At 33.2% G+C, this 22,548-nt stretch overlaps 1 protein-coding gene across 2 annotated transcripts in view; it reads left to right on the top strand.

Moving 5' to 3' along the window:
- ARID2 (AT-rich interaction domain 2) overlaps positions 1 to 22,548 on the top strand; it is a 170,230-nt gene that overhangs the window by 71,314 nt on the left and 76,368 nt on the right. For both annotated transcript variants that reach the window (XM_045553970.1, XM_045553971.1), the window contains exons 4-5: positions 15,880 to 16,013; positions 21,882 to 22,100. In XM_045553970.1, the coding sequence (XP_045409926.1) occupies positions 15,880 to 16,013; positions 21,882 to 22,100 (353 nt within the window). The remainder of the gene's footprint in view (positions 1 to 15,879; positions 16,014 to 21,881; positions 22,101 to 22,548) is intronic.

The raw sequence follows: 22,548 nt of genomic DNA, 5'->3' as shown, positions 1-22,548 counted from the left end.
TCACTTTGTTGCCCGGGCTAGAGTGAGTGCCGTGGCATCAGCCTAGCTCACAGCAACCTCAAACTCCTGGGCTTAAGCGATCCTACTGCCTCAGCCTCCCTACTAGCTGGGACTACAGGCATGAGCCACCATGCCCGGCTAATTTTTTTGTATATATATTTTTTAGTTGGCCAGATAATTTCTTTCTATTTTTAGTAGAGACGGGGTCTCACTCTTGCTCAGGCTGGTCTCGAACTCCTGACCTCGAGCGATCCACCCGCCTCGGCCTCCCAGAGCTAGGATTACAGGCGTGAGCCACCGCGCCCGGCCGATTATGGTATATAAAATATTTTTACATATTACTAAGTATTCTTTTACACCACCATTTTATTAGCCACGTGGACTTTTCTTGCATGAAACTTAGTATACCAGTTCCCCAATTGTCCAATTATCCTCCAGAAAAGATGTACCACTGTATGTTTCGGTTTTGTGTGAGTTTCTGTTTACCTTTGCCAAAACTGGGTATTATATATTTTTAAACCTATTTCACATTTTAAAATCTGCATGTCTCCCATGCATCAAATATTCCTTTTTCAAAAAATCATATCATTGTTCATTTAAAAAATTATATCAATCCCTTTCATAATAACTTAAAGTAGTTTAAGATACACACAAAATATTTTTCCAGGTTATTGTTTATCATTTAGCATTGTTTTACTTTTTGCCTTAAGAGTTTTTAAATTTTCATGAGGTAAATATATTAATCTTTGTGGGTGATACTTCTTACACTGAAAAGGGTCTTCCTTACTCTTTAATATTATAAATGTATTTTCTTCTTTTTAAAAAAAGTTACATTTAAATTTCTAATTCATCTGGCATTTACTTTAGTATAGTATTAGGTACAAAGTTAATTTATTTTGTTTTCCAATAATAAATGAGGTATCCCAGAATTAATTATTGAATATGCTATTCTTTACTCACACATATTTGAAATGCTACGTTTTTATATTATGATTCTTTGTTCCATTTATTCATCTCTTTATTCTGTTTTGTTTTAATTTCAGAGTATTACAGGGGTACAAACACTTTGGTTACATAAATTGCCTTTGCACTGCCCAACAAATGTGCCCATCTCCCAGACAGTGAGAACCGCATCCGTTAGGTGTGGATTTACCCATCCCCTCCTCCTCCCTTCCACCTGCCCTACATCCTATGAATGTTACTTCCCATATGTGCACACTAGTGTTGATCAGTAAGTACCAATTTAATGGTGAGTACATGTGGTGCTTGTTTTTCCATTCTTGTGATACTTCATTTAGAAGAATGGGCTCCATCTCCATCCAGGATACTACGATAGGTAGTTCATCCTTTTTTATGGCTGAGTAGTACTCCATGATATACATTAACCCACTCATATATTGATGGGCATTTGTTTCCATATCTTTGCAATTGTGAATTGTGCTGCTATAAACATTAGAGTGCAGATGTCTTTTTTTTCCTTTGGGTAGATTTCCAGTAGGGGGATTGCTGGATCAAATGATAGTTCTACTTTTAGTTCTTTGAGGTATGTCTATACTACTTTCCATAGAGGTTGTATTAGTTTGCAGTCCCACCAGCAGTGTTTGAGTGTTCCTGTCTCTCCTCATCCATGTCAACATTTGTTGTTTTGGGACTTTTTGGTAAAAGTCGTTTTCACTGAAGTTAAGTGATATCTCATTGTGGTTTTTTATTTGCATTTCCCTGATGACTAGGGATGTTGACCATTTTCTCATATTTTTTTTGGCCATCAGTCTATCTCCTTCAAAAAGATCTGTTTGTGTCCTTTGCCCACTTTTTAATGGGGTTGTTTGATTATTTTTCTTGCTGATTTTCTTGAGTTCTATATTGATTCTAGTTATCAGCCCTTTATTGGACATATAGCATGCAAATATTTTCTCCCATTATGTAGGTTGTCTGTTCACTCTAGTAATAGTTTCTTTGGCTGTGCAGAAGCTTTTTAATTTGATCAGGTCTAGGTCCCATTTATTTATTTTTGTTGTTGCTGTGATTGCTTTTGGGGTCTTCTTCATAAATTCTTTGCCTAGGCCTATGTCTATAAGAGTTTTTCCAGAATTTTCTTCTAGAATTCTTATGGTTTCATGCCTTAGGTTTAAGTGTGTTATCCATCATAAGTTGATTTTTGTGAGAGGTGAGAGGTGTGGATGCTGTTTCAGTCTTGTACATGTAGCCGTCCAGTTTTCCATTGGTCTATGTTTCTGTTCTTGTGTCAGTACCATGCTTTTTGGTTATTATAGCCTTGTAATATAGCTTGAAGTCTGGTAAATTGATGCCTCCCAATTTATTCTTTTTGCTTAAGGTTGCATTTGCTATTCAGTGTCTTCTCTGGTCCCATATGAAGCATAAAATTATTTTTTCTAGATCTGCAAAATATGCTGATATTTTAATAGAGATTGTGTTGAATCTGTAGATTGGGTAGTATAGACATTTTAACAGTGTTGATTTTTCCGATCCATGAGTGTGGTATTTTACCTTTTAATAGATTTTTCATTTTTAATTAACCCTTTTTATTGAGAAATGTCAAACATATTGTTTAAAAAAAAAGAAAAATTCAAATAACATAAAGGGTAAGAAAGTCTCCACTATGAAGGCACCCACTATTATGGATTGTTTATTCTATTCCAGAAATACTTTGATCACATGCAAGTGTATAGCTGATCTCCTTTTTATTATATAGATAGAAATATACCATATACACGGTTGTTCTGCACTCTCTAAAATTACATATTAGTATATAGAGAGCTGACTCTTTTTTTACAGCTTAATCTAATTTAAGAATCTAAAACAGTGATTTCCTATTGTTTGAACATGTGGGTTCCCCCCCGCGCCTCGCCAAGTCTTTTGTTGTCAAAAACTACTGTAGTATTCTATATCCTTATCCTAGTCTTCGCCAGCAAGCCATATAGGATAAATTTCTAGAAGTGAAATTATTGAGTCATAGACTGTAACCAGGTATAAACAATGTAAATCAATCCTGGCAAATTTCAGAAGAAAAGAAATTTGCAGGAAGTCTGGAGAACCAGGAATTGGTCTCTCAACTCCTACTACCACTACTTTGAATAACCTATGTTTGTTATTCCCTAAAAATTCAAATTTTCATGCCGGAGTATCCATTTGGACAAGATTGAGTTATATGCCCATGTTATAGCTGCCTGGAAGTGGAGAGTAGGCTTTTTTCACCCTTTTAGTGTTTTCAGTGTGAGGCCAGACTTTACTGCCCATCACTTTGGACAGTTCTCCAAATAGTAGGGTACTTGAATGCAGACTATCAACAAACAAACAATGCATTCCTTAATTTTAGCTGCTTAATATCTAAGACAACCCTTCTTTTCATACACATACTTGCAGGAAACAATAAAAACCTCTTCAGCCTATTAAATTGTAATGATTCTTCTTAAACCTGGAAGTGCTTTTATTCATTCTCTAAGGGGAGACAACCCAAAGTTTCATAAGTTATTTCTTCCATCTAGCTTTACATCCAAGAACTCTTGATGTTTTCCTCTCGACTTTTCTGTTCTTTAGACTATGATTATATTCTGAAGAGTGAAAAATTAGGGTATATCTCTCAAATAAAACCTAGGTGTATTGAGATAGAAATATATAAAAAGTAAATTTTTCAGATGATAAATAAAATGAAGTAAATTATAGTTTTTATTATTAACCAGATAAAAAGCTTTTATGATCTTTTTAAAAAGTATATTATTCTCATTGTTTATTTTTCTCCCCTCATGAGAATGTTAGCTAGCTCCATTGGGTTGGGAATATTTGTCTGTTTTGTTTACTAAGTATTCTAAACATCTAGAACAGTGCACTAGGATACCAATTCACATCAGTTGTATTCCTTCCAAAATGCATTCTTTGTGTCTAATTTAATTAATGAAGAAACATCAGATAAACCTAAATTGAGGGATATTCAAATAACTATCCTATACTGGTTTTTTTTCTTCAAAGTTTTTTTGTGACAGGGTCTCGCTCTGTCACCCAGGCTAACTTGCAGTGGTGGCATCATAGCTTACTGCAACCTTCCACTCCTGGGCTCAAGCAATCCTCCTGCCTCAGCCTACAGAGTAGCTGGTAGTACAGGCCCATACCACCATGCCCGGGTAATTTTTCTGTTTTTTGTAGAGACTGGTCTCACTCATGCTGAGGCTGGTCTGGAACTCCTGGACTCAAGCAGTCCTCCCACCCTGGCCTCCCAGAGTGCTAGGATTACAGACGTGAGCCACCATGCCCGGCCTGCCCTAAACTCTTGAAAGATGTCAAGGTCATGAAAAACAGTGAGAACCAACTTATTTTAAATGGTTCATGAAAAAAACACGTGTGTAGGGAGGGAAGGTGGGTGAGAGACAGAGAGAGAGAATACGATAAGGCAAATGAAAGAACATGTAAACAATTGGTGTATCTGGATAGAGGACATATGAATTCTTTGTTCTATTGTTCTGAAGAAAAGTATGAATCTATAGCAATATAAAAATTGTTTTTAAAGGGTTCAAAGCCTATAGAAACTTAAGGGAAATTTTTAAATAGTTTGGAAAATTCTTTTTTTCTAGTTCAGTGTACATATGAAAGTTTTAGTATGACAATGTGCACAGTATTTTCAGCAAAAAAGTCACTTGATAGAAGGAAAATACCTTTTAATAAAACAGCCTTTAAAATAAAAGTTCTCTATTGCATAAGTTTCTTTTTAAAAGTAGTTGCGTTGTTTATTGTTAAAATTTTACCTTTACCTTAAAGGGTAGATTAAGCGTCTTTATTGCTTTGTTTTGTTTTCTAAATAATCTGCTGGGTGAAATACTGCTTATTATCTAATGTTACAGGAAAAGTTAGCAAATTTGGGACTTTTGATAAGATAAGTGTATAACTCTTAAGGTTGGCAGCATTTATAAGTACTCTTCACTGAGATATCCATTCAGACTGTGTGGTAAAAAAAGATTTTTCATAGTTGCTTCATATCTCATTATGAAGTATATGGGAAAATTTTATTATATATCAAAAACTTTGTTTTTATATAATTGACTACATTGAAATTATCCTGTAGCACTTTTGGCATTGCTGATGTCCAACTTCTTTGCTACATTGGCCTGCCTGCGGATGAGGCAATAAATGATTTTCACAGGTTTAATCTTACCCTGTAGTCTCTTCCCTTTTCCATTTAAAGAAGCTGCTGCTTCATTATGGCATTAAGTAGATTTAACATGTTTTCTAAAAAAAATTTTTTCTAAAAAGAAGTCATTTGCTTATGAGAATATATTTTCCATGGTATAACTTTCCTTTAATGAGTCATCAAAAATTAGTTATTTGTGAATTTCATTTTTGAGAGAAAATCTAGTAAATACCATAAGCTCAGGCATGTTAGAAACATCTGTACTTGAATTCAGCTATATAGAAACCTCCCACACAGTGTAATTTGCTCTAATCCTTATTTCTTCAACTCTTCAATAGTGTTTTCTTATTTCCAACAGTATTTGTTTTGTTGCCACATCTTCCACATACTATCAATTTAGCCATTTTTATCATGAGAAAATGAATAAATCTATCTCCAGTGCTAACACAGAAGTTAGCATCCAAAATGACTTTTGTAAATATTTCTCAATATACTTACTTGAAGTAATATTAAATTTTAACCTTTAAAAAGTACTTAGTTAAGTTTCAGTGACTTGAAAAATATTCATAAATGAAGAGATTTGTCTTTAAATTCTGGATTCTTAGTTGTAAGCATCTTACAAATCATCGGGTAACAAAAAGTGTAGCACTAACTTAACACAAGGTTCATTATCCTTGTTAGAGCATGTAAACCCACAGTTCAGATCTTTTTTTTTTTTTTTTTTGTAATCTTGAAAATTTTTTTGCCTAATCCTTTCATATCTGATTGCATTGTCAATTTCATAGTATGGTTGACAATAAGCTCATGTTACAAGTGTCTACTTTACCATTTTCTTGCTTATTTTTGCTTGCATTATTCAAACTGTGGTTTCTTTGGAGGAATCCATTAATCTTTTGTCCTTTTTATGAGAGATAATTTAGCTAAAATTAGATAATATTATCCTTAAATCCATTTAACCCAGACACACACAGACATTAGTACATGGAATGTAATAAATGAGTAAAGATTTCATTGGCAAAAGCTAACAAGGGTGAGGAACCTTTTCATGTTGGAAGATTGCATTAATTTAGTTGTAATCAAATAAGACTTCATTCAAGAAACTTCGATTAGATATACTTAAAATTGTGTATTACTTCATAAAAATGTAACTACTATGTACTTAATAATTTTAAAAAATGAAAACTATTTGTTCATTTTAAAGATAACTAACCTTTTTTATGACTTTATTGTCTGCTTTTTGTTGGAAAGCATTTGAATATTTGGTTGTAGCATGGAGGTCTGCAGTTTCAGTTGATCCTGTAGATGGGTATCAGTCATTTGTGACCTGAAGGCCATCTTGATTTGGGTTAGGTAGGAGAATGTAGATTTGCAGCAGTAGTTGAAATTCAAGAAAGCATTTTTCAGGAATGTTGCTGAAGGCATGGGTATTCTACTGCATTTTTCCATATTTCAGCTAGATCTTTCTTAGTATCAAACAACGACTTTAAAATGTGATCCTCTGAGAGCTCAATCAATTCCATCTGTAGTTATTTAGGTGCCTTAGTGATAACGAGGTGAGTTTGAATGTGATGTCAGGATTCTTAGAGTCAGTGAAGCTTTCATTGCATTTTCTAAATAATAGGTCTATAACAGTTGCATATTCTTCAAATGATTCACATATATCATCCTGCTCATCAGTGACCTTTGCTAACTGGGGAAAATGTTCATCTGAAATTTCCTTTTGAAGAAGAAGTATTTGGAAAAAAGGTAGCTTTTTTCGAAATGCTTGGATTTTTTTTTGCCACATGTCATATATAGACTTAGTTTTATCTTGCAAAGAAATATTCAAGTCATTTTGATTTGACATATCACACAGAAATGCTGTATTCCTATAGAAACCTTCTTTCAGTAATTCACATTGCTGATTCTGTTCTTCATAAAATTTAACTATCTGTTCTCATAGAGATAAAATTTTGCCTAACACCTGTCCCTGTCATAGCCAACACATTTTAGAATATGGCAGCTCCACACTGAATACCTCATCTTTCTACTTTAGCATGTTATATAACTGATGATGCCATGTTGCATTTGCATGAATATAGTTAACAATACTTGTTGCAAAGTGTCAGTTAAAATAGTAGCCTTAGCACGGAGATTTTGCTGATGCAAGATACAATGAAAAGAAATGAAAGCATCTGTATCTACTAATACTTTTTTTAAATCTGTGCAGTAAACCCCCCATTTTTTCCTGTAATGGAAGGTGCACCATCTGTATATACACTCACTAAATTGACTGAATTAAGTCCAACTTTATGACATTTATCTTGAAAGTTATTGGAGATATCTATTCCCTGTGTTATGTTCCCAAGAGTGCCCAAAGTGAATAACTTAGTAGCAAAGAACATCTTCTGTTATGACCTGAATGAAGTATAAAATGTGTGCCGAGTCAGTAGTATCAGTTGATTCATCCAAAGTGATTGAATAATATATATTTTCCTTTTGAAGTATTGCATGAAGTTGTTAAGTTGAAGGCTAATGATCAGTTATGGTTCTCCTTGAAAGGGGCAGTTGTTTATACTTAGAAATGTTGTCGGCGTCTAAGCATCCTACAACTGTGACAGTGCATTCGTTCACAATTTCTACATCACTGAATGACTTTCCTTTTTTCCCCGAGTATATAAGCTACCTTGTAAGTTGCTTCAGTGGCATTATTTCCAGGTCTTATTGCTGCTGAAAGAACTGCTTTTGCTTTTCATCTTTTAATTTCTGCAGTACAACCTTTCACACCTCTTCCTCTAATTTAAAATATTTGTGGTCCTTATGAGTGTTATAATGCTGATGAGCATTGAATTTTTTAGTGTTGATAGTGCAGTATCACAAAGCAAGCAAATCATCTTATCTTTAGCAGAAACAAGATAATATTGCAGTTTCCAATCTTCATTAAAAAATATGTTTTCTTCCTTTAGCATTCTCTTGGTCTTCTTTGACATGATGGGCTGTTAAGCAGACAGAATTAAAAAATACTGTTGAGCTATGCAACTATTCACAAATTCTGCTTCAAACAGAAACACAAAGCACTGTTGTCAAAAGCTGATAACAGACTGGCATACTCGACCCCCATAAACTCTTGCTAACTAGCCTCATGTGGTAGTGGTGCCAGTCAGGTGGGGGAAGTCAGAACTAAATCATGAGTGTAGCAGCTCTCAATTTAGCTCTTAGAACTAATGTTCTAACTATGCCAGTCAATCTTGGAGGATTATTTCATTGAAACTTATTTTATTCTGTGGTATTTTAAATATGTTCATTTTAAAAATAAAAAATATAAGAGACAAAAAAAAGTATTCATAAAAATAAAAGGATTTGTTCTGTAAAATTTGGATTCAGTCAAAAGGCTGCATCTAAGGACCTAGAAGGCCACAGATTCCCCACCACTGAGCTAACTAATGAGTGAAAGTTTCATTTTTAACCCCTCCACATTGTCTCAGATGGGATGAGTAATATATGGACTTCTCCCTGACATATGGAGTGAGGGAAGGAGGAGACAGTGTCAATCCATAAATTAAATGTCTTTCCCTATTAAGTATCTTATGTGTGTGCCCCATTTTGGGGGCACTTTTCTAAAGAAGCAAAAATCTTTGGCTCAATTTGGGTTGTGAAGTCCTGAGAAGGCTCGTACTGGAAAAGGGGTATGTTGAAAATTCCTTGAGTTGGACAACAAAGGATCCATCAGAGAGATCCAAAAGTAGAGGTATTCTGGAATTCTTAGTTAATTTTTTTTTCAGTGAAGCATGGATACTTCATTTTATTAAATGCCCTTTGGCATCCTTTGTTTACATACATCATTTTTTTGATCTACACATGAGTTAAATGTTGTGAAATTTTCAATATTGGACAATTATCACTGGGTTTCCACAATAAAATCTTGAGAGTCTTGGCAGGGGGGTGTTTAATATATACCAATAGATTGGTTTTTCTACTATTTTTATATATAGTCTTTTTTTAGCAGCGATTTTTATGAAATTTATTAGAGTTTTAAAAAACTACAGTTTTCAAGATAACTTCCAATATTTTTCTATAATTGGAAACATTTTACATAGCAATGGAAATACCTGTTTTAATAGTTTAAAATAACTAACTATTGGTTTTTTGGTGTTTTTTAATGTTTTTAAATTGTGAAATATACACACAAAAAAGCTTAATACATGTGAGTTTATCTAGACCAAGAAAAAAAAATTAACCTTACTAATACCTTTGAAGCCCATTGTATTCCTTTATTGCATCTTTCTATAGTGGGGTAAATCCTAGCTTATCTTTGGTGGTGATCATTATCTTGCTTTTCTTTGTTATTTTACCACATACTTGTGTATTGCTAAAAATATATTCAAAGTGTTTTGCATGTTTATGTGATCTTCATATAAATGGAATCATAATGTATTCTTCCGAAATGATTGTTATACTTAACATTTTGTTGTTGATGGTTGTTTGTATAGATTCATGTTAGTTTAATTTTTACTGCCATATAGTATTTCATTCAATGAATATGCCACAGTGTTTTTATCTATGCTGTCATTTATAGATATTTGTGTTGTATCCAGTTTTTTTTTTTTTTTGGATATGTGCCTGAGAATGGAATTGCTGCATTACAGGATATTCTTTTCTCCTCCTCTCTATGTATTTATATACACTAGCACTTAAATTTCCCTATGATGATTTTGAAAGTAATGATCCTCCTGATTTTAATTTTGCTGTTAAACACTTGAAAAAAAATTTAGAAACTCAGCTGAGAATGTATTTCCATTAATATTAATTATGAGAATAAACCGATTTTGTTCACTCTTCCTGTGTGAGTAACACAGAGTACAGCCTTAATTCTTCTTACTGCAGCGTTCTCTGTTCCCCAGCTTTATGGAAGTGTTCTTGAGCTTCATATCAGGAGTATCATTTTCAAATTATTTTAATAGTGTTATGTTTTTTAAGCTTATCAGTCATCAGTATTGCTACTTAATGATTCCTTAATTTTTAAAAAGTTTTCCAGTTTTATTGAGAAATAATTGACAAATAAAATTGTATGATTTTAATCTGTACAATGGGATGATTTGGTATACATTTTTTATAAAATGATTACCACTATCAAGTGAGTTAACACATCTGTCACCTCACCTACTTATCCTTTTTGTTTTGTGGTAGGAATTAGATTTCACAGTATAACAATTCAGTATTGTTAATTTTAATCACCATGCTGTATATTAGATCCCCTGAACTTATTTATATTATAACTGAAAGTTTGTATCTTGTGACCAATATCTCCTCTTTCCCTCTATGCCCCTGGCCTTAGTAACCACCATTCTATTCTCTGTTTCTAACCATTCCTTAATTTTGATATATCTGTCAATTAGAGCACTTATTTGAGTGTCCCCCACCCCCCTGCCCCGAGAGCTATGTGCCTTTATTCTTTCTGAGTTTTTATATACCTGAAAGCGAATTTCTGTTGTGTAGGGAATTCCTGTGAAATAACCTTTCTCCTCAAAACTCTGATATTTGTTCATTATCTTCTAGCAATTAATTTGGGAGAGAAGACAGCCTTGTGCAAATGTTCCATGTAACTTTTTGGGGGGCAATGGTGGCTCTGGATAGTTCTGGGAATCTTTTCTGTCTTTGAAGCTTAAATCTTTCATCAAGATGTGTCTGAGTGTTTTTCGCTTGTCTTTAAGTTTTGTCTGATAACCCGTTCACCCTGACACCCTAGCCCTAGGGAACTTTTTGATGTATATGTTAAGCCTTTTGGTTAAAGAAATTCTTCTGTTATATCAATGATTATTGCTTCTGTTTCATTTATTCTGGTCTCTTCTGTAGGACCACCAGTTTTTAAATTTTTTCTTTCTATGTTTGAGTTCCCATCTTTCATTTTTGTCTACCAGTTGTTTTCATTACTTCTTTTCCTATCTGTGTAGAACAGTTTCTAAAGCTTACCTTGTACATTACCAACGTGATCTTCTACGTTGTTAAATCTACTCTTTAATGCTCTGCATGTTCTCTCTCTCTCTCTCTCTCTCTCTCTCTCTCTCTCTCTCTCTCTCTCTCAATCCTGGCTGAGAAACTTCATTGTCTTTATGGTTTTCAAGCCACCATACTTAATTTTTTGCCTGGTGTTTCATGTTAAAGTTACCACATCAGTGGAGGTCCCCATCATTTGATAACATCAGTCTTTCTATGCTGGTTCTTAGAGTTGCTCCACAACCATGGGTCTTTGGGTTCATTTTGACAAGAAGGTACAAGCTGAGGTATATAAAGGACTTTGCTTCCTTGGAAAACCAGCCGGTTCAACCTAACTTTCAATGAGACTTTTTAAAAATAGTTGACGCTCTCCGGGTTCCATTATGAAACACTCGTACATACTATAGCTCCTTGGTGACTAAGGGAAATCCAAATTGAACTTGCCCTTTTATATATTTCGGCCTAGGGTCTCTTCAACTTTCCACTAGACCCCACTACTCTGAAAAAGTGTTCTGCAAGTTAGCCTTGTGGATCTTTTAAGTTGCTTTAAATATACCAGAATTTTTAGAAGTTTCTAACTTAGAAATCATGCTAATAACACTTTATTTTTACTCTTTAAAATTCATTGCAATTAGATTTAAGGGGAGAGATGAATATGAGTCCTTGCCTGACCATCTTTTCCTGTAACATGTCAAAAGGTTTTTTATATAGTAGTATTTCTGTCATATACGTTTGATTTTTTTCCCTTGCTCCAAGAATAATTAAGAGTTTTCTTGATTGGTGGTGGTGGTTATTATTGTTGTTTTTAATTTTCAAGTAGTCTACCAAAATATTTACATTTGGAATTGCTTTAAAATAATCTGGGAGAGAGTTGGTTGTAAAGATGAGTAATTATGGTTGAGAAGTTACAAGATTGACCATGAATCTATTGATAGGTACTGTTTTACTAGTCTCTATACTTTTACATGCAGGTTTGGAATTTTATATAATAAAAAGTTATTGTTAATTTTCCAAGGGTTTGATTTCTAAGAAAAATTTTTTTGAATTGCATTGTGGTTAGAGAATGTACCCTATAGAATATTTAATCTTAAATTTACTGTGGTTTTCTATGTGAATTGATCTGTTTTATAATTTCCGTGGAGATTTGAAAACAAAGTCATTATGTGTCAAATAAATCTTATTGGTGATGATATTCTTCTGTAACCTAATTTGTTTTTTTGTTTACTTAATCTGTCAGATATTACAAGAGATATGTTAAATTTCTCCACATTCACTGCAATGGTATCCATATTACTTGATGCTATTTTCAGTGGACTATTTTCCTCTATTGTATTGGTCACACTTAAGCTTTTTAATTATTTAATTTAAAATAAATTCTGTATTACATGCCAACTTTTCATATTTGCCTTCTTCTATGGCATAGAGACTCCACCATGAAATAAATTAATGCCAAGTTGAAGAAAAAGATGTAACTCATCCCTCCTAATGTTGAACTGAGTTGCCATCTCGATTCCAGTATTTTACAGTCTTGAGTTACATATGTAGTATACTAGGCAGAGTACTTTAGGAGCTCAGTAAATATTTGTTTGATTAATATGTTAACTATTCAAAGTGATGTCATTGACTTTGAGGAGAAAGAGAAAGAAATGTGCAGTTTAATGAGTGAACACATTAGATCTCTTAGTGTATAAACTCGAGCTCATGTTAGAGAATTAAATCAGAAGACTTGGACTTTGAAATGTAACTTTGTATTTTAGCTGTGTTCTCTCAGCTGTTAATACTTTTTAATTTTTAGAAGTATAACTAAAAACTAAAAGACTTTGAACTTATTTATTGAGAGTAACAAGAGTCAGAACTGGTTGCCAAAATCTTTTTGTCTCAGTTGGAAATATTTAATGATGGCAATGAGAGCAAGTGCTGGCCTGCAAGCCAGGGAAATAAAAAATTTAAAAAATCATAAAAATTAGCTTAAATCATAAATTGTGGGGGTTTGGAATTGTGCAAAGAATCTGTTTGGAGGGATAGTGTTAGAATGTCACAAGGGGCCAGAAGTATTAATAATATATTTTTTAAATCTTATGAAACTTTGAATTATAAAGGGCTTTATGTATATAATAATATACGTGATTTATTATGAGTATATAGTACTTGTGTTGTCAGTTCAGTCTATATTGCCTATGTTCTATTTTGGGTGTTGTGGGAGGGACTAGTTCATATTTATAGTGTTTCTTTACTAGTAATGTTCGCTCTCTCAGCTGTAGTGAAAAACATACCAATTTTAAATCTGCTGTGCTCAATTATGAGTAACAAATTTATTAATAAAAAGAACATCTTAAACATATTTGGTTGTGAGAGTTTGATTTTAAAATTCTAAATCTTCATTGTTATTTTGATTATATTTAGATAATTATTTTACAAAGATCATTCTCTGTAGTCTTTTTTAACCATTTTACAATGAGTTCAATCAATTCTAAAAGACCTGTCTAAAATACATATATCAATACTAATATCCAGGTGATTTCATGTGACAGATTATACCTCATTTGCAGAAAAGATGTCACATAAATTTTGAGCAGCTGTTTTTCCAGTTTGCTTTCTATGTCTAAATTTACATATACTCTTCTTTCTATGATATCTGCATTAGCAATCCAAAAAGAATAGGCTTGATTCATTTACCCATTTAAGACCATTATGAGTTTATACTAGAGAGAGACTGCCCCTATTTAATCATCTTTTTGTTTTGCTTTATGTCTTTAGACTGTAAATTCTATCTGTTGGGGACATGCCCAGGATCAGGTTGAAATGTGTGCAGCTGCATACCCTTTTCAACACTCAGGGATTATATCTATGCATATGTGTCTCTGCTTTGGTATGCTGTATCTGCAATCGTAAAGAAAAGTGTTGGATTCATTAGTTATCAACCTACCTGCTAGGAAAGAATTCCCTGCTCAAAATTAGCTTATATAGAGAACTTGGTAGGAATAGAAAGGAACAGTTTAATTTATTTCCAAGCTCAAGGATGTGAAATACTGTGCCTTGTAAAAGCTGGAAGGGGAGAATGAGGAATGGTAATTATTTTCCATGCCATTAGTTTTCATATTTGTAAAATTGTAGCTTCCATTTATTCTACCTTGAAACTTAAGGTTTGGTACTAAAAACAAAACAAAATAATGCTTCTGAGGTCATCTTTTTTTTTTTTTTTTTGAGACAGAGTCTCACTCTGTTCCCTGGGCTAGAGCGAGTGCCGTGGCGTCAGCCTAGCTCACAGCAACCTCAAACTCCTGGGCTCAGGTGATCCTTCTGCCTCAGCCTCCCGAGTAGCTGGGACTACAGGCATGCACCACCATGCCCGGCTAATTTTTTTTTTTTTTGTATATGTTTTAGTTGTTTGGCTAATTTCTTTCTATTTTTAGTAGAGACGGGGTCTCGCTCTTGCTCAGGCTGGTCTTGAACTGCTGAGCTCAAACTATCCGCCCACCTCGGCCTCCCAAGTGCTAGGATTACGGGCGTGAGCCACCGCGCCTGGCCAAGATCATCTTATATGTTCATTGACACCCCACCTCCCTGACCTCAGCCGTCTAAAAAAGCTGCAGGGCTTTCCCCCCTCCCCCAGAATATTATGGGGGTACAAACATTTTGGTTACATATAATGCCTTTGCCTGGCTGCTAATGGACTTAGCACTTGCCTGGATCAGGAGTTGTAGAATGATTGATCTGTTAAATAATCACACGTAGAACTTTTCTATGATAAATGTAAGTTAGTATATTAATCAGTTTAATTTCTTATTTATGAAATACAGTAACAGATGTGTTAGAATACAGTGTGGTGTTTGGCATGGATTGACCAATTGTTTCCCCATTTTAAAATCTTACTTTGAAGTTTTATTTTAAATTGGTAGGTGATAAGAGATTGTGAATTTGAAAATGTAATCCTATTATTAATATTAAAAATATTGCTTTTATACCCAGTAATGGTGATACAGTGGGGGATATAGGAACTATCTTATAAATTGGTCAAAATGTATTAGGCACACTACTTTTGGATTAGAATTTGGCCATATTGCTGTTTAAAATGATACATTTCCAGTGTCTATCCAGAGAAAATATTCAAACAAGTGTACAGATTAAGTGTATTGCAACATGATTTGTGATAGCAAAACATGAAATTGAAAATAGCTTAAATAAATTGCTGGAGAACTAGTTAAATTATTAGGTATCAATAGTATCAAATATTATATACTTGTTTTAAAAGAATGAGGTAGTACAGTATGTATTGACATGCTTAGATCTCTGAAATATATTATTAAATAAAAATATTTATAGAAAATATACTGAAGTGTGCACATGAACCTTTGGTTATCTCTGGTAAGTGAGAATGGAGAGGCCAGGAGTTAGGGAATCTTCTAATTTTTACTTGGCTTTTACAATGACCAACCATGTACAACTTTTTAAAAAAAATCTAAATAAATGTGCTATACTTATAGCTGTCCTTTGTTATTCTCTACTTTTATGTTTTTACTTGAGTAGTGATATGGCCGTTTTTGAAAAGTATGAAAATATTTTTAAAACTGTTGTATTGAGTTTATCTGCAGTATTACTAATAAACTGAAGTTTCTGTTCCACTAATATATGACCTTGTGGTATTTTTACATTAATTTTCAGATTTGGGGGCATTTAGAAAAGGAAAAGAGATGTATGTGGTAGGAGTTTAAAAATAAGACATAAATCTATTTTTAAATTTTTATTGTATTGTTTTTCTATTTCAGTTACCTAGAAAAGTACGAGAAAGTTCATCATTTTGGGGAGGATGATGATGAGGTACCACCAGGCAATCCAAAGCCACAGCTTCCTATTGGTGCAATTCCATCTTCCTACAATTACCAGCAACATAGTGTGTCAGGTAAATATCACTGGACATTAACAAGGCCAAAGTTTTGAATTAGGAAAACAAACATCATCCAATGAATTTGTCCCTTACTTTGCATATGAGAACACTCAAGGCCTAGGGTAATACAGCTTTCAAAGATTGATATTTAATTGGTATCAGGGCCCATTCTATCACTGGTTGCTTAAGAATTGTAGTTGCAGAAATATTTAGTTACAAATGCTCATACTTTCAAGTAAAATTTTTCCTTATTGCTTTGATTGGTCATTGATTTATCCTGAATAGTCACAAAAATGAGAAGGGGAAGGTTTTGCTGGGATTAGGGAAGCCAAGAATATTCATATAGAATCTGTTAGATTTTCTACAATTTTCTTGAAATTACTGGGGTTCCTAGCACCAGAATTATCAGAAATGTTTCTAATTATTGTACTATTTTTCTACTATGGTACCAGGAAGAAGATTTTTTTTTTTTGCTTGTCATGCTCGTAATGGCTGTAGAGGAATCTCCAGCTGAAAAGAGATGGACTCAAATTGGAAATAATCAAGTTGAGAGTTTGATAAAGAGATTCTTGAGTAGAATACATGGGGATTCCAGTTTTAGTGGCTTGGGGGTCAGGACTGATGACTAGGAAGAGAGCTCTAAGGAGATACATATTTCTGTTTCTTTAGTCATCAACATTGGCCTATAAAAAAGAGGAGATATTTCTTTTTCAAGGTATGTTCTTTATAAAAATTACAATTATTCTAAATATTTATTATTATTATTAATTGATACTAGTGCCAATCTCTTATAGGTTATACTTAGGTTTAAGCTGTGTTATTTGTGCCAGTGTCACTAATTTTTTTCATTATCATCTATTTTCAAAGTTTCATGTTCAGTTTGCATATTTCTTCCCCAATCAGTAATGACTGAAGAAACAGAATCTCCTTTTACAATCTGTGATCTCCATTAGAAGAGGCCTCATCTGATGCTTTTGTATAATTGGGTAGGGGTGGCAAGGGAGTCCAAGCCAAACCTAGCTTTGTATTTAATGAGTAGTTATTACTGCAAGAACCAAGACTAAAGGAGAACATTTTAAGTCATCATGCTAATAATTAAAGCTGATAAAATAAAATGGGGTGACTTGTTACTTGATATGCTCTTTGTTCCTAAAAAGAGCTAATGACCTCTATCAAATTCAAGAATGTTATAGAGGGTTTTCCTGCATTGCATGAGATATTGTACTAATGACCTTTAAAGATCATTTTCAACTTAAAACTCTGTGTGATTCCTGTATTACAATAGCAGCATCCTTGTAGCTTAAAGAGAGTTTGGCGTCTACTACTATAGCTCTCCAACCAACCCTTTTTTATGTTTGGTCTTGTTTAAAATTAGATTTTTTTTTGGGGGGGATATGTTTTTTTTTCTCCCCTAATTACAGTTGATTTTCTTTAAGAAAGTGGATGTGAAAATTTTTAGTATTTCAGAAACCTATAATGAAACTTGTTAATTAAAAAAAGTTAAAGAAATGATAGAATTGCTTAATCTATTGGGTTTTTGTTGTTTTTTTTTTTTTTTGAGACAGAGTCTCACCCTGTTGCCCGGCTAGAGTGCCATGGCGTCAGCCCAGCTCACAGCAACCTCAAACTCCTGGGCTTAAGCGATCCTACTGCCTCAGCCTCCCGAGTAGCTGGGACTACAGGCATGCGCCACCATGCCTGGCTAATTTTTTCTATATATGTTTTTAGTTGGCCAGATAATTTCTTTCTATTTTTAGTAGAGACGGGGTCTCACTCTTGCTAAGGCTGGTCTCGAACTCCTGACCTCGAGCGATCCACCCGCCTCTGCCTCCCAGAGTGCTAGGATTACAGACGTGAGCCACTGCATCCAGCCTAATCTATTGTTTTAACAACTCCTTTCTTAAGAATTATCTAACGTGTGACATATTTGACAAAATTAAGATTGGGGATTCTTGATGAGGAAGAAACTGAGAATCGATGGGAAACCTCAAATTTCAGAATAATTCAAACCGAAAAGAGGTAGTATTTTAGGGCAGCATTTACGAATGTAGAGGTGCTTTTTATTTTTCTGGAAAGCTATAGCAACATCATGATTATGTTCTAAAAATTAACTTATCACTATATGAAACATCCTTTATTGATCATTCTTTTCAAGTATTATTTAAAAATAAAGTAAAAGCTTCATAGCTCAGTGTGTGTGTGCACCTGTGTCTGTCTCTGTGCATCTGTGTCTGTGTGTTCAAAAAAAATGGAATTACCTAATGGTAGATTAAGAGTGTTTAGAAAAATTTTTTAGAACCTTGAAAAGATTTGTGTCTACATCTTTGATCATACAGTTTTACTCCCCTTGTAGGTGTAGATAAATATATTTATCCAGAGATGCTTACATTGTTGATACTAAGAAAAGCTATTCTAAATCAATGTTTTGAAAGGTGATGTAATGAATTTCAATTGGTAGTAGCTCCAGGATAAACAATATCATACATTAATAGACTGGGGGCCTGAATTTGCCTTTGAGGATATTGGCTTCTTTTGCCCAGTGACTTTAAATGGCAAAAAAATCGTGTGCATTTTGCTTTGAGTTTTAGGATAATTCAACATTGGCATCAATATATGGTGGTTTTATCATTTATCCAGATAATTTTTCACTTTTTTTTGACATAAATTCCTAATCCTTTGATTTCCTTGTTTTTCAATGTTTCTTCTTGGTATTGATTGGATACAATCATTTCTGCAGAATTATTGGGTGGATTATTAAGGACTTCTTTGTTCTTTTTTTTCTTTTACCTTTTTTAAGAAAAATGTATTTGTTGTATCTTTATAGAAAAATTAGGCAAAATTGATAAATGACAACTCATTGAAATTAATAGAATTTTAGAGCTAGCCAGCATTTTAGTGATCATTTAATCAAACTCAACATATTAATAAAATTAGGCCAGGCACCCTGCCCATTTGCATTTTTGGTACTTAATTTGGAAAAGTTTCATACAGGAAGATTTTAAAAAAATTTATCAGTTGTATTTTGAGTAAAGATTTCTCTTTAAATATCCCATATTCTAACAGACATTTGGACTACAACAAGAGCAATCCAGGAACAATTCTCTCTTTCCTCTAAACTGAAACAAAGAAAAGTGATTGCCTCAGATTAAGTTTCTTAGCAGTGATCTACTTGTATAAACTTTGAATCAAGAATGTTGAAAATAAATTTCCAATCTCATTCTGGTTATAAAAGTGTAGGTGTTCAATCATATCTCCTTTGGGAAAAGAAAGGAGGATCTTAAAATCTTGTAAGCGTTTTCTCTTGAATTATCTTAGGAATCTTTACAAAGCCTGATATAATTAAAAGATATTTCATAATTATTTTTTTTTATTCCAGTTGAGGATGTCTTTAATAAAGTCATTCAGATATGGATGTACTGAATTGAGTATCTGTCATTGTTTAGTAGGAAATAGAACAATTCTAAAGTCATATTGAAAGTACATACACTTTGGGACTGTGACAATGCATATGGGTTCCAGATTTTTTCTATGCAAGAGATTTGCCTAAAAGCTATGTGGAATCTAAAAAATTAACTTGCTGAGATTTGGCTTATCATCATCAATTCCAGTTTGTACACTAGAAATATCAAAATTGGTCAGGTGTGGTGGCTCACACCTATAATCCCAGCACTTTGGGGGAGGCCAAGGCAGGAGGATCACTTGAGACCAGAAGTTCAAGACCAGCCTGGACACCATAGCAAGACCCCATCTCTAAAAAAATAAAAATAAAAATAAAAAAAAATTAGCTGGGCACGGTGGTGCTTGCTTGTAGTCCTAGCTACCAGGGAGGCTGAGGCGGGAGGATTGCTTGAACCCAGGAGTTGCATGTTGCATTGACCTATGATTATACCACCACACTCCAGCATGGGTGACAGAGTGAGAACCTGTCTGTAAAAAAAAAAAAAAGAAAGAAAGAAACATGAGAAATTTATGTTTATAGAAGTTTCGTTGTTTTTTTCTCCAGATAATATATTTATTTTATTTATGACAAATATCCTGCATAAAGATCATGAAAACTCTTATTGTTCAATCTTAACCCTTAACTCTTAAACCTAACCCTCACCCTACTCCTAATTTAAATATTGTAAAGAATCTATGTCATAGTCATTTACAACTGTATTGTGGTACTTCATTATGTTATTGTAGACATTACTGGAATAGTTTAGAATTGAAGGGGTATCTCTCAACTGCCTACATTGGGAAATGAAGAAATTCTTTACCTATGTAATTTTTTTTTCTGTGACATATGGTGACAGATTTCCTTGCATTTTATTTAAAGAGGTGTTTTTTTTAAACTTTAAAAAAAATCCAGATATTTCTGAAATATTTCATCTGGAAGTTTTCTAACTCTAGTTTCTTGACTTTTCCATTTAAACTAGTTACAGCTTTATTTGAAAAATGTACTTGGGATATTTGTCTTGGGACATAGCTGCCAAGTCCTAAACTGCCCCAGTTAAGATTCAGTATTTCTAGAAACATAACATTTTTCTCATATATATATATATATGTTATGATTATATAGTATTTTAGCGTTCTGTAAGCTCATCTTCCCCCACCTTCCAAGTTTTATAAATGTTTTGAATTAATTTTTTCTCAAAAAAATCTTAGATACTTTTGTTTAATGAAAGATTCCTTAGCACTCAAAATCATGAACCATAAAAGTAAAAATTTATAAATTCAGCTTCATCAAAATTAAAATTTCTCTTCAGAGATGCTTAGGAGAATGAAAAGACAAATTGCTGACTGGGAGAAAATATTTGCAAAATAAATACTAAAGGACTCATATTCATAATATTTAAAACTGGCAATATTAAGTGTTGACAAGGATGGGGAGCAACCAGGGACTCTCTGTACATTACTGGTGGAAATGCAAGGTGTTAAAGCCACTTTGAAAAACAGTTTCATGTTTCTTACAGTGTTAAGCATACACTTATGTGTGACCCAGCAATCCTACTTCTAAGTATTTAGCCAAGAGAAATGAAGAAATATATCTCCACAAAATCCTGTATGTGAATGTTTATAGCAGCTGTATTCATAAGCACAAAAAACTGGAAACAATCCTAATGTTCCTCAACTAGGGAACAGATAAACAAACTGTGTTTACAAAGGAATGGACAACTAATACACACATCAACTTGGATGTGAATCTCAAAAGCATTTTGCTAAATGGAAGAAGTCGGACACTAAAGGCTAATACCATATGACTTCATTTATCTGGCATTTTGAAATGAAACAAAGCTTTAGGAACAGATAAACTTCTTGATGAAATATTTCAGAATATTTCAGAAATATCTGGATTTTAATAAAAGTTTAAAACAAAGTTTAAATAGAATGCAAGGCATAGATATAACAATGGTACCTAGTGGTAGGGGATGGGATTGACTATGAAGAAGCATAAGAAACTTTTTGGACTGAGGGAAATACTCTATCTCTTGACTATGGTTGTGGTTAAAATACTATACATTTGTTAAAATCATAGAATTATAGTACTAACAAACATGGCTGTTAACCATCCCAGTAAATCAGAATAAATCAGAATAAATCCTTTGAAGTGTAAGTAAAAAGTATAGATTAGGTAAATTAAAATAATGATGCAATAATATTTTGACAGTGATGTCCAAGTGAGTATATATATATATTTTGGTATTTTAATATTTTTTCATGAATGTAATTTTAGTGATTAGTAAACTTAAGAGGTTTAGAACGTCAAACTTTTTGAACTTCTAATCAGTTTATCTTTTATTTAAAAAAAAAATAATAAGCTCTGTCCTACATTCAAGAGATATTAACCACAGGGTATCCAATCCTTGATATATTTAAGATATTTTTGTTTTTCTTTGTTAGATTATCTACGTCAAAGTTATGGGCTATCTATGGACTTTAATTCGCCAAATGATTACAATAAATTGGTGCTTTCACTGTTATCTGGACTCCCAAATGAAGTGGACTTTGCTATTAATGTATGCACTCTTCTGTCAAATGAAAGCAAGCACGTCATGCAACTTGAAAAAGACCCTAAAATCATCACTTTATTACTTGCTAATGCCGGGGTGTTTGATGACAGTAAGTTTAAAGCTGGATATATTGTATAATTGTTCTACAAAGATGTTAAAGGTTTTTTTTTTTTTTTGTAGGTTTTTAAGGAGAAAAGTACTTTTTATTTGTCAATATAATAGCATTCTTTATTTGCTTTTGTTATATGAAATGCATTATTTAAGATAATGTTTGGGATATTTTAACATTAAATATTTGAATAGTAATTTTATCTCATTAGAGCTTTTGAAGTAGAAATCCTGTTAGGTTTCTTGAGTTGAGAAGATTGCTTGTTACAAAATTCTGATAAAGAAAAGTAGGATCTGTAACAAATTGTTTTCTGAAGTCTTTTTCTGCTAGTATGTGACTATAATTTTTAGCTAAAACAAACACTTTTGAAAATTTACTTCCCTAAATGATCAAAATAAAGTTTATCAAATACTTTATCTGTTTTACTTGTAGAGGTTGCTAGTTGTAG

The sequence above is a fragment of the Lemur catta genome, chromosome 6, assembly GCF_020740605.2.
Source record: "Lemur catta isolate mLemCat1 chromosome 6, mLemCat1.pri, whole genome shotgun sequence".
NCBI lineage: Eukaryota > Metazoa > Chordata > Mammalia > Primates > Lemuridae > Lemur > Lemur catta.
The sequence above is the reverse complement of the archived record's forward strand: the minus strand, read 5'-3'. Positions and strand labels throughout refer to the sequence as shown.